The 13,138-nt window shown below is 41.5% G+C and overlaps 1 protein-coding gene across 2 annotated transcripts in view; it reads left to right on the forward strand.

The window, feature by feature from the left end:
- Positions 1 to 13,138, forward strand: part of LOC311126455 (glutamate receptor 2-like) — a gene marked incomplete at both ends in the record, with an annotated part of 120,512 nt that overhangs the window by 63,745 nt on the left and 43,629 nt on the right. For both annotated transcript variants that reach the window (XM_084200451.1, XM_084200450.1), the window contains one exon: positions 4,230 to 4,426. In XM_084200451.1, the coding sequence (XP_084056577.1) occupies positions 4,230 to 4,426 (197 nt within the window). The remainder of the gene's footprint in view (positions 1 to 4,229; positions 4,427 to 13,138) is intronic.

The following is a 13,138-nucleotide window of genomic DNA, read 5'->3' on the forward strand; positions in this document are numbered from 1 at the left end:
GGGGTGTACTGGTACATCAAGCTGCCTCACCTTACAGAAACAGGAGATAGACTAGTGTCCTGTCCAGGGGGTGTACTGGTACATCAAGCTGCCTCACCCTACAGAAACAGGAGATAGACTAGTGTCCTGTCCAGGGGGTGTACTGGTACATCAAGCTGCCTCACCTTACAGAAACAGGAGATAGACTAGTGTCCTGTCCAGGGGGTGTACTGGTACATCAAGCTGCCTCACCTTACAGAAACAGGAGATAAACTAGCGTCCTGTCCAGGGAATGTACTGGTACATCAAGCTGCCTCACCTTACAGAAACAGGAGATAGACTAGTGTCCTGTCCAGGGGGTGTACTGGTACATCAAGCTGCCTCACCTTACAGAAACAGGAGATAGACTAGCGTCCTGTCCAGGGGGTGTACTGGTACATCAAGCTGCCTCACCTTACAGAAACAGGAGATAAACTAGCGTCCTGTCCAGGGAATGTACTGGTACATCAAGCTGCCTCACCCTACAGAAACAGGAGATAGACTAGCGTCCTGTCCAGGGGGTGTACTGGTACATCAAGCTGTCTCACTACAGAAACAGGAGATAGACTAGTGTCCTGTCCAGGGAATGTACTGGTACATCAAGCTGCCTCACCTTACAGAAACAGAAGATAGACTAGTGTCCTGTCCAGGGAATGTACTGGTACATCAAGCTGTCTCACTACAGAAACAGGAGATAGACTAGTGTCCTGTCCAGGGAATGTACTGGTACATCAAGCTGCCTCACCCTACAGAAACAGGAGATAGACTAGTGTCCTGTCCAGGGAATGTACTGGTACATCAAGCTGTCTCACTACAGAAACAGGAGATAAACTAGCGTCCTGTCCAGGGGGTGTACTGGTACATCAAGCTGCCTCACCCTACAGAAACAGGAGATAGACTAGTGTCCTGTCCAGGGGGTGTACTGGTACATCATGCTGCCTCACCTTACAGAAACAGGAGATAGACTAGTGTCCTGTCCAGGGGGTGTACTGGTACATCAAGCTGCCTCACCTTACAGAAACAGGAGATAAACTAGCGTCCTGTCCAGGGAATGTACTGGTACATCAAGCTGCCTCACCTTACAGAAACAGGAGATAGACTAGTGTCCTGTCCAGGGGGTGTACTGGTACATCAAGCTGGGTTAGGGTTAGGGTTAGGGTTAGGGTTAGGGTAAGGCCCTGTGATAGACTAGCGTCCTGTCCAGGGGGTGTACTGGTACATCAAGCTGCCTCACCTTACAGAAACAGGAGATAGACTAGTGTCCTGTCCAGGGGGTGTACTGGTACATCAAGCTGCCTCACCCTACAGAAACAGGAGATAGACTAGTGTCCTGTCCAGGGGGTGTACTGGTACATCAAGCTGCCTCACCTTACAGAAACAGGAGATAGACTAGTGTCCTGTCCAGGGGGTGTACTGGTACATCAAGCTGGGTTAGGGTTAGGGTTAGGGTTAGGGTTAGGGTAAGGCCCTGTGATAGACTAGCGTCCTGTCCAGGGGGTGTACTGGTACATCAAGCTGCCTCACCTTACAGAAACAGGAGATAGACTAGTGTCCTGTCCAGGGGGTGTACTGGTACATCAAGCTGCCTCACCTTACAGAAACAGGAGATAAACTAGCGTCCTGTCCAGGGAATGTACTGGTACATCAAGCTGCCTCACCTTACAGAAACAGGAGATAGACTAGTGTCCTGTCCAGGGGGTGTACTGGTACATCAAGCTGCCTCACCTTACAGAAACAGGAGATAGACTAGCGTCCTGTCCAGGGGGTGTACTGGTACATCAAGCTGCCTCACCTTACAGAAACAGGAGATAAACTAGCGTCCTGTCCAGGGAATGTACTGGTACATCAAGCTGCCTCACCCTACAGAAACAGGAGATAGACTAGCGTCCTGTCCAGGGGGTGTACTGGTACATCAAGCTGTCTCACTACAGAAACAGGAGATAGACTAGTGTCCTGTCCAGGGAATGTACTGGTACATCAAGCTGCCTCACCTTACAGAAACAGAAGATAGACTAGTGTCCTGTCCAGGGAATGTACTGGTACATCAAGCTGTCTCACTACAGAAACAGGAGATAGACTAGTGTCCTGTCCAGGGAATGTACTGGTACATCAAGCTGCCTCACCTTACAGAAACAGGATATAGACTAGTGTCCTGTCCAGGGAATGTACTGGTACATCAAGCTGTCTCACTACAGAAACAGGAGATAAACTAGTGTCCTGTCCAGGAGGTGTACTGTACATCAAGCTGTCTCACTACAGAAACAGGAGATAGACTAGTGTCCTGTCCAGGGAATGTACTGGTACATCAAGCTGCCTCACCTTACAGAAACAGAAGATAGACTAGTGTCCTGTCCAGGGGGTGTACTGTACATCAAGCTGTCTCACCTTACAGAAACAGAAGATAGACTAGTGTCCTGTCCAGGGGGTGTACTGTACATCAAGCTGTCTCACTACAGAAACAGGAGATAGACTAGTGTCCTGTCCAGGGGGTGTACTGGTACATCAAGCTGTCTCACTACAGAAACAGGAGATAGACTACTGCCCCAATGGGTTGTTCTGTCACGGACAAGGCTTATGTATTTTCTTTATATACACTGAGTATACCTAATATTGAGATGCACCCCCCCCCCCCCCCCCACTCTACAAGGTGTCGAAAGCGTTCCACAGGGATGCTGGCCCATGTTGACTCCAATGCTTCCCACAGTTGTGTCAAGTTGGCTGGATGTCCTTTGGGTGGTGGACCGTTATTGATACACACGGGAAACTGTTGAGCGTGAAAAACCCAGCAGCGTTGCAGTTCTTGACACAAACCGGTGCGCCTGGCACCTACTACCATACCCCGTGCAAAGGAACTTAAATATTTTGTCTTGCCCATTCACCCTCTGAATGGAACACATACACAATCCATGTGTGTTCCTGATGTTTGGTATACTCCGCGTATACAGGATATACACTATAGTCCAGACCTAACATTAAGGGTCTCTAGTATGGTTGTCCTGCCTCTAGGACAGTGACAGGTGAGTCTAACATTAAGGGTCTCTAGTATGGTTGTCCTGCCTCTAGGACAGTGACAGGTGAGTCTAACATTAAGGGTCTCTAGTATGGTTGTCCTGCCTCTAGGACAGTCTGTTGATCAGTTGGCCTGTGTCTGGAGACAGAATAGAATAGACACTAAGAGAATAGATACTTTAATGTCCATTTGGTTAGAACAGAAATTAGTCTTCTGTCTTTTTCCCAAGCCCAGACACCTCTGGTTAGAACAGAAATTAGTCTTCTGTCTTTTTCCCAAGCCCAGACACCTCTGGTTAGAACAGAAATTAGTCTTCTGTCTTTTTCCCAAGCCCAGACACCTCTGGTTAGAACAGAAATTAGTCTTCTGTCTTTTTCCCCAGCCCAGACACCTCTGGTTAGAACAGAAATTAGTCTTCTGTCTTTTTCCCAAGCCCAGACACCTCTGGTTAGAACAGAAATTAGTCTTCTGTCTTTTTCCCAAGCCCAGACACCTCTGGTTAGAACAGAAATTAGTCTTCTGTCTTTTTCCCAAGCCCAGACACCTCTGGTTAGAACAGAAATTAGTCTTCTGTCTTTTTCCCAAGCCCAGACACCTCTGGTTAGAACAGAAATTAGTCTTCTGTCTTTTTCCCAAGCCCAGACACATTTTACATTTACATTTTAGTCAGAGCGACTTACAGTTAGTGAGCGCATACATTTTTTTATTTTTTGTATTTTTCATACTGGCCCCCCGTGGGAATCAAACCCACAACCCTGGCGTTGCAAACGCCATGTTCAACTGAGCTACATCCCTGCCGGCCATTCCCTCCCCTACCCTGGACGACGCTGGGCCAATTGTGCGCCGCCCCATGGGTCTCCCGGTCGCGGCCGGCTACGACAGAGCCTGGATTCGAACCAGGATCTCTAGTGGCACAGCTAGCACTGCGATGCAGTGCCTTAGACCACTGCGCCACTCGGGACACCTAGACACACATACACATGTTGAGAAGCACAGGGTGAGCTGCGGTGCAGTGCTCCTGGATGGAGAGCTATTTTTTGTGCCTTGATCAAGGGCACAACGGCAGTGAGTAGTAGTAAGGAGCCAGTTCAGGCGGCACGGGACTTGAACCAATAACCTCTAACCTCTGGGCTGCCAACTGTTCTGTCTAACCCTAACCCCAGTTACCTTTCTAACCTACCGTGTGTGTGTGTCTGTATAGGTCTGTCCACCCTGCAAGTGATCCTGGATACAGCAGCAGAGAGGAAGTGGGTTGTAACAGCCATCAACGTGGGCAACCTGAAGGATGAGAGGAAGGACGAGGCTTATCGCTCCCTGTTCCAAGACCTGGAGATACGGAAGGAGAGGAGAGTCATTCTAGACTGTGAACAAGACAAGGTTAAAGACATCATGGACCAGGTTGGTCTGTCTGTCTGTCTGTCTGTCTGTCTGTCTGTCTGTCTGTCTGTCTAGACTGTATGTCTGTCTGTCTGTCTGTCTGTCTAGACTGTGAACAAGACAAGGTTAAAGACATCATGGACCAGGTTGGTCTGTCTGTCTGTCTGTCTGGACTGTGAACAGGACAAGGTCAAAAACATTATGGAACAGGTTGGTCTGTCTGTCTAGACATTATGGAACAGGTTGGTCTGTCTGTCTAGACATTATGGAACAGGTTGGTCTGTCTAGACATTATGGAACAGGTTGGTCTGTCTGTCTAGACATTATGGAACAGGTTGGTCTGTCTGTCTAGACATTATGGAACAGGTTGGTCTGTCTGTCTAGACATTATGGAACAGGTTGGTCTGTCTGTCTAGACATTATGGAACAGGTTGGTCTGTCTGTCTAGACATTATGGAACAGGTTGGTCTGTCTGTCTAGACATTATGGACCAGGTTGGTCTGTCTGTCTAGACATTATGGAACAGGTGAGGTTCTACTGTGTTCTTTATTGGGAACTGATGTCCTCTATTGGGTTCTATTGGGATCCATTGAGTTCTATTGGGGTCCATTGAATTCTATTGGGATCCATTGAGTTCTATTGGCATCCATTTAATTATATTTGGATCCATTGAGTTGTATTGGGATCCATTTAATTATATTTGGATCCATTGAGTTGTATTGGGATCCATTGAGTTATATTGGGATCCATTGAGTTATACTGGGATCCATTGAATTCTATTGGGATCCATTGAGTTCTATTGGCATCCATTTAATTATATTTGGATCCATTGAGTTGTATTGGGATCCATTGAGTTCTACTGGGATCCATTGAGTTATATTGGGATTCATTGAGTTCTATTGGGATCCATTTAATTATATTGGGATCAATTTAGTTATATTGGGATCCATTGATTTCTATTGGGATCCATTGATTTCTATTGGGATCCATTAAGTTCTATTGTATATTGTCTGTTCACTGTATTAGGGTTAGGGTAAGGGTTATATTGTCTGTTCACTGTATTAGGGTTAGGGTTAGGGTTATATTGTCTGTTCACTGTATTAGGGTTAGGGTAAGGGTTATATTGTCTGTTCACTGTATTAGGGTAAGGGTAAGGGTTATATTGTCTGTTCACTGTATTAGGGTAAGGGTTATATTGTCTGTTCACTGTATTAGGGTAAGGGTTATATTGTCTGTTCACTGTATTAGGGTAAGGGTTATATTGTCTGTTCACTGTATTAGGGTAAGGGTTATATTGTCTGTTCACTGTATTAGGGTTAGGGTTATATTGTCTGTTCACTGTATTAGGGTAAGGGTAAGGGTTATATTGTCTGTTCACTGTATTAGGGTTAGGGTAAGGGTTATATTGTCTGTTCACTGTATTAGGGTTAGGTTTAGGGTTATATTGTCTGTTCACTGTATTATGGTTAGGGTTATATTGTCTGTTCACTGTATTAGGGTAAGGGTTATATTGTCTGTTCACTGTATTAGGGTTAGGGTTAGGGTTAAATTGTCTGTTCACTGTATTAGGGTTAGGGTAAGGGTTATATTGTCTGTTCACTGTATTAGGGTTAGGGTTATATTGTCTGTTCACTGTATTAGGGTTAGGGTAAGGGTTATATTGTCTGTTCACTGTATTAGGGTTAGGGTAAGGGTTATATTGTCTGTTCACTGTATTAGGGTAAGGGTTATATTGTCTGTTCACTGTATTAGGGTAAGGGTTAGGGTTATATTGTCTGTTCACTGTATTAGGGTTAGGGTAAGGGTTATATTGTCTGTTCACTGTATTAGGGTAAGGGTTATATTGTCTGTTCACTGTATTAGGGTAAGGGTTATATTGTCTGTTCACTGTATTAGGGTTAGGGTTAGGGTAAGGGTTATATTGTCTGTTCACTGTATTAGGGTAAGGGTAAGGGTTATATTGTCTGTTCACTGTATTAGGGTAAGGGTTATATTGTCTGTTCACTGTATTAGGGTTAGGGTAAGGGTTATATTGTCTGTTCACTGTATTAGGGTTAGGGTTATATTGTCTGTTCACTGTATTAGGGTAAGGGTAAGGGTTATATTGTCTGTTCACTGTATTAGGGTAAGGGTTATATTGTCTGTTCACTGTATTAGGGTTAGGGTAAGGGTTATATTGTCTGTTCACTGTATTAGGGTTAGGGTAAGGGTTATATTGTCTGTTCACTGTATTAGGGTTAGGGTAAGGGTTATATTGTCTGTTCACTGTATTAGGGTAAGGGTTATATTGTCTGTTCACTGTATTAGGGTTAGGGTAAGGGTTATATTGTCTGTTCACTGTATTAGGGTTAGGGTTAGGGTTATATTGTCTGTTCACTGTATTAGGGTTAGGGTTATATTGTCTGTTCACTGTATTAGGGTAAGGGTTATATTGTCTGTTCACTGTATTAGGGTTAGGGTTATATTGTCTGTTCACTGTATTAGGGTTAGGGTAAGGGTTATATTGTCTGTTCACTGTATTAGGGTAAGGGTTATATTGTCTGTTCACTGTATTAGGGTAAGGGTAAGGGTTATATTGTCTGTTCACTGTATTAGGGTAAGGGTAAGGGTAAGGGTTATATTGTCTGTTCACTGTATTAGGGTAAGGGTTATATTGTCTGTTCACTGTATTAGGGTTAGGGTAAGGGTTATATTGTCTGTTCACTGTATTAGGGTTAGGGTAAGGGTTATATTGTCTGTTCACTGTATTAGGGTAAGGGTTATATTGTCTGTTCACTGTATTAGGGTAAGGGTTATATTGTCTGTTCACTGTATTAGGTTTAGGGTAAGGGTTATATTGTCTGTTCACTGTATTAGGGTAAGGGTTATATTGTCTGTTCACTGTATTAGGGTAAGGGTTATATTGTCTGTTCACTGTATTAGGGTTAGGGTAAGGGTTATATTGTCTGTTCACTGTATTAGGGTAAGGGTTATATTGTCTGTTCACTGTATTAGGGTAAGGGTTATATTGTCTGTTCACTGTATTAGGGTAAGGGTTATATTGTCTGTTCACTGTATTAGGGTAAGGGTTATATTGTCTGTTCACTGTATTAGGGTAAGGGTTATATTGTCTGTTCACTGTATTAGGGTAAGGGTAAGGGTTATATTGTCTGTTCACTGTATTAGGGTAAGGGTTATATTGTCTGTTCACTGTATTAGGGTTAGGGTAAGGGTTATATTGTCTGTTCACTGTATTAGGGTAAGGGTTATATTGTCTGTTCACTGTATTAGGGTAAGGGTAAGGGTTATATTGTCTGTTCACTGTATTAGGGTAAGGGTTATATTGTCTGTTCACTGTATTAGGGTTAGGGCTATATTGTCTGTTCACAGTATTAGGGTAAGGGTAAGGGTTATATTGTCTGTTCACTGTATTAGGGTTAGGGTAAGGGTTATATTGTCTGTTCACTGTATTAGGGTAAGGGTAAGGGTTATATTGTCTGTTCACTGTATTAAGGTTAGAGTAAGGGTTATATTGTCTGTTCACTGTATTAGGGTTAGGGTTATATTGTCTGTTCACTGTATTAGGGTTAGGGTAAGGGTTATATTGTCTGTTCACTGTATTAGGGTTAGGGTAAGGGTTATATTGTCTGTTCACTGTATTAGGGTTAGGGTAAGGGTTATATTGTCTGTTCACTGTATTAGGGTTAGGGTAAGGGTTATATTGTCTGTTCACTGTATTAGGGTAAGGGTAAGGGTTATATTGTCTGTTCACTGTATTAAGGTTAGAGTAAGGGTTATATTGTCTGTTCACTGTATTAGGGTTAGGGTTATATTGTCTGTTCACTGTATTAGGGTTAGGGTAAGGGTTATATTGTCTGTTCACTGTATTAGGGTTAGGGTAAGGGTTATATTGTCTGTTCACTGTATTAGGGTTAGGTTAAGGGTTATATTGTCTGTTCACTGTATTAGGGTTAGGGTAAGGGTTATATTGTCTTTTCACTGTATTAGGGTAAGGGTTATATTGTCTGTTCACTGTATTAGGGTAAGGGTTATATTGTCTGTTCACTGTATTAGGGTAAGGGTTATATTGTCTGTTCACTGTATTAGGGTTAGGGTTAGGGTAAGGGTTATATTGTCTGTTCACTGTATTAGGGTTAGGGTTATATTGTCTGTTCACTGTATTAGGGTTAGGGTAAGGGTTATATTGTCTGTTCACTGTATTAGGGTAAGGGTTATATTGTCTGTTCACTGTATTAGGGTAAGGGTAAGGGTTATATTGTCTGTTCACTGTATTAGGGTTAGGGTAAGGGTTTTATTGTCTGTTCACTGTATTAGGGTAAGGGTTATATTGTCTGTTCACTGTATTAGGGTTAGGGTTAGGGTAAGGGTTAGGGTTATATTGTCTGTTCACTGTATTAGGGTAAGGGTTATATTGTCTGTTCACTGTATTAGGGTAAGGGTTATATTGTCTGTTCACTGTATTAGGGTAAGGGTTATATTGTCTGTTCACTGTATTAGGGTTAGGGTAAGGGCTATATTGTCTGTTCACTGTATTAGCGTTAGGGTAAGGGTTATATTGTCTGTTCACTGTATTAGGGTTAGAGTAAGGGTTATATTGTCTGTTCACTGTATTATGGTTAGGGTTATATTGTCTGTTCACTGTATTAGGGTAAGGGTTATATTGTCTGTTCACTGTATTAGGGTAAGGGTTATATTGTCTGTTCACTGTATTAGGGTTAGGGTAAGGGCTATATTGTCTGTTCACTGTATTAGCGTTAGGGTTAGGGTTATATTGTCTGTTCACTGTATTAGGGTTAGGGTTAGGGTTATATTGTCTGTTCACTGTATTAGGGTTAGGGTAAGGGTTATATTGTCTGTTCACTGTATTAGGGTTAGGGTAAGGGTTATATTGTCTGTTCACTGTATTAGGGTAAGGGTTATATTGTCTGTTCACTGTATTAGGGTAAGGGTTATATTGTCTGTTCACTGTATTAGGGTTAGGGTAAGGGTTATATTGTCTGTTCACTGTATTAGGGTAAGGGTTATATTGTCTGTTCACTGTATTAGGGTAAGGGTTATATTGTCTGTTCACTGTATTAGGGTTAGGGTAAGGGTTATATTGTCTGTTCACTGTATTAGGGTAAGGGTTATATTGTCTGTTCACTGTATTAGGGTAAGGGTTATATTGTCTGTTCACTGTATTAGGGTAAGGGTTATATTGTCTGTTCACTGTATTAGGGTAAGGGTTATATTGTCTGTTCACTGTATTAGGGTAAGGGTTATATTGTCTGTTCACTGTATTAGGGTAAGGGTAAGGGTTATATTGTCTGTTCACTGTATTAGGGTAAGGGTTATATTGTCTGTTCACTGTATTAGGGTTAGGGTAAGGGTTATATTGTCTGTTCACTGTATTAGGGTAAGGGTTATATTGTATGTTCACTGTATTAGGGTAAGGGTAAGGGTTATATTGTCTGTTCACTGTATTAGGGTAAGGGTTATATTGTCTGTTCACTGTATTAGGGTTAGGGCTATATTGTCTGTTCACAGTATTAGGGTAAGGGTAAGGGTTATATTGTCTGTTCACTGTATTAGGGTTAGGGTAAGGGTTATATTGTCTGTTCACTGTATTAGGGTAAGGGTAAGGGTTATATTGTCTGTTCACTGTATTAAGGTTAGAGTAAGGGTTATATTGTCTGTTCACTGTATTAGGGTTAGGGTTATATTGTCTGTTCACTGTATTAGGGTTAGGGTAGGGGTTATATTGTCTGTTCACTGTATTAGGGTTAGGGTAAGGGTTATAGTGTCTGTTCACTGTATTAGGGTTAGGGTAAGGGTTATATTGTCTGTTCACTGTATTAGGGTTAGGGTAAGGGTTATATTGTCTGTTCACTGTATTAGGGTAAGGGTAAGGGTTATATTGTCTGTTCACTGTATTAAGGTTAGAGTAAGGGTTATATTGTCTGTTCACTGTATTAGGGTTAGGGTTATATTGTCTGTTCACTGTATTAGGGTTAGGGTAAGGGTTATATTGTCTGTTCACTGTATTAGGGTTAGGGTAAGGGTTATATTGTCTGTTCACTGTATTAGGGTTAGGTTAAGGGTTATATTGTCTGTTCACTGTATTAGGGTTAGGGTAAGGGTTATATTGTCTTTTCACTGTATTAGGGTAAGGGTTATATTGTCTGTTCACTGTATTAGGGTAAGGGTTATATTGTCTGTTCACTGTATTAGGGTAAGGGTTATATTGTCTGTTCACTGTATTAGGGTTAGGGTTAGGGTAAGGGTTATATTGTCTGTTCACTGTATTAGGGTTAGGGTTATATTGTCTGTTCACTGTATTAGGGTTAGGGTAAGGGTTATATTGTCTGTTCACTGTATTAGGGTAAGGGTTATATTGTCTGTTCACTGTATTAGGGTAAGGGTAAGGGTTATATTGTCTGTTCACTGTATTAGGGTTAGGGTAAGGGTTTTATTGTCTGTTCACTGTATTAGGGTAAGGGTTATATTGTCTGTTCACTGTATTAGGGTTAGGGTTAGGGTAAGGGTTAGGGTTATATTTTCTGTTCACTGTATTAGGGTAAGGGTTATATTGTCTGTTCACTGTATTAGGGTAAGGGTTATATTGTCTGTTCACTGTATTAGGGTAAGGGTTATATTGTCTGTTCACTGTATTAGGGTTAGGGTAAGGGCTATATTGTCTGTTCACTGTATTAGCGTTAGGGTAAGGGTTATATTGTCTGTTCACTGTATTAGGGTTAGGGTAAGGGTTATATTGTCTGTTCACTGTATTATGGTTAGGGTTATATTGTCTGTTCACTGTATTAGGGTAAGGGTTATATTGTCTGTTCACTGTATTAGGGTAAGGGTTATATTGTCTGTTCACTGTATTAGGGTTAGGGTAAGGGCTATATTGTCTGTTCACTGTATTAGCGTTAGGGTTAGGGTTATATTGTCTGTTCACTGTATTAGGGTTAGGGTAAGGGTTATATTGTCTGTTCACTGTATTAGGGTTAGGGTAAGGGTTATATTGTCTGTTCACTGTATTAGGGTTAGGGTAAGGGTTATATTGTCTGTTCACTGTATTAGGGTTAGGGTTAGGGTTATATTGTCTGTTCACTGTATTAGGGTTAGGGTTATATTGTCTGTTCACTGTATTAGGGTAAGGGTTAGGGTTATATTGTCTGTTCACTGTATTAGGGTTAGGGTAAGTGTTATATTGTCTGTTCACTGTATTAGGGTAAGGGTAAGGGTTATATTGTCTGTTCACTGTATTAGGGTAAGGCTTATATTGTCTGTTCACTGTATTAGGGTAAGGGTTATATTGTCTGTTCACTGTATTAGGGTAAGGGTTATATTGTCTGCTCACTGTATTAGGGTTAGGGTTAGGGTTATATTGTCTGTTCACTGTATTAGGGTAAGGGTAAGGGTAAGGGTAAGGGTTATATTGTCTGTTCACTGTATTAGGGTAAGGGTTATATTGTCTGTTCACTGTATTAGGGTTAGGGTAAGGGTTATATTGTCTGTTCACTGTATTAGGGTTAGGGTAAGGGTTATATTGTCTGTTCACTGTATTAGGGTAAGGGTAAGGGTTATATTGTCTGTTCACTGTATTAGGGTTAGGGTAAGGGTTATATTGTCTGTTCACTGTATTAGGGTTAGGGTAAGGGTTATATTGTCTGTTCACTGTATTAGGGTAAGGGTTATATTGTCTGTTCACTGTATTAGGGTAAGGGTTATATTGTCTGTTCACTGTATTAGGGTAAGGGTTATGTTGTATGTTCACTGTATTAGGGTTAGGGTTATATTGTCTGTTCACTGTATTAGGGTAAGGGTAAGGGTTATATTGTCTGTTCACTGTATTAGGGTTAGGGTAAGGGTTATATTGTCTGTTCACTGTATTAGGGTTAGGGTTATATTGTCTGTTCACTGTATTAGGGTAAGGGTAAGGGTAAGGGTTATATTGTCTGTTCACTGTATTAGGGTTAGGGTTAGGGTTATATTGTCTGCTCACTGTATTAGGGTAAGGGTAAGGGTTATATTGTCTGTTCACTGTATTAGGGTTAGGGTTATATTGTCTGTTCACTGTATTAGGGTAAGAGTAAGGGTTATATTGTCTGTTCACTGTATTAGGGTTAGGGTTATATTGTCTGTTCACTGTATTAGGGTAAGAGTAAGGGTTATATTGTCTGTTCACTGTATTAGGGTTAGGGTTATATTGTCTGTTCACTGTATTAGGGTAAGAGTAAGGGTTATATTGTCTGTTCACTGTATTAGGGTTAGGGTTATATTGTCTGTTCACTGTATTAGGGTAAGAGTAAGGGTTATATTGTCTGTTCACTGTATTAGGGTTAGGGTTATATTGTCTGTTCACTGTATTAGGGTTAGGGTTAGGGTTATATTGTCTGTTCACTGTATTAGGGTTAGGGTAAGGGTTATATTGTCTGTTCACTGTATTAGGGTTAGGGTAAGGGTTATATTGTCTGTTCACTGTATTAGGGTAAGGGTTATATTGTCTGTTCACTGTATTAGGGTAAGGGTTATATTGTCTGTTCACTGTATTAGGGTTAGGGTAAGGGTTATATTGTCTGTTCACTGTATTAGGGTAAGGGTTATATTGTCTGTTCACTGTATTAGGGTAAGGGTTATATTGTCTGTTCACTGTATTAGGGTTAGGGTAAGGGTTATATTGTCTGTTCACTGTATTAGGGTAAGGGTTATATTGTCTGTTCACTGTATTAGGGTAAGGGTTATATT

The sequence above is a fragment of the Coregonus lavaretus genome, assembly GCF_964263955.1.
Source record: "Coregonus lavaretus genome assembly, contig: HAP1_SCAFFOLD_1047, whole genome shotgun sequence".
In the NCBI taxonomy this organism is placed as follows: Eukaryota; Metazoa; Chordata; class Actinopteri; order Salmoniformes; family Salmonidae; genus Coregonus; species Coregonus lavaretus.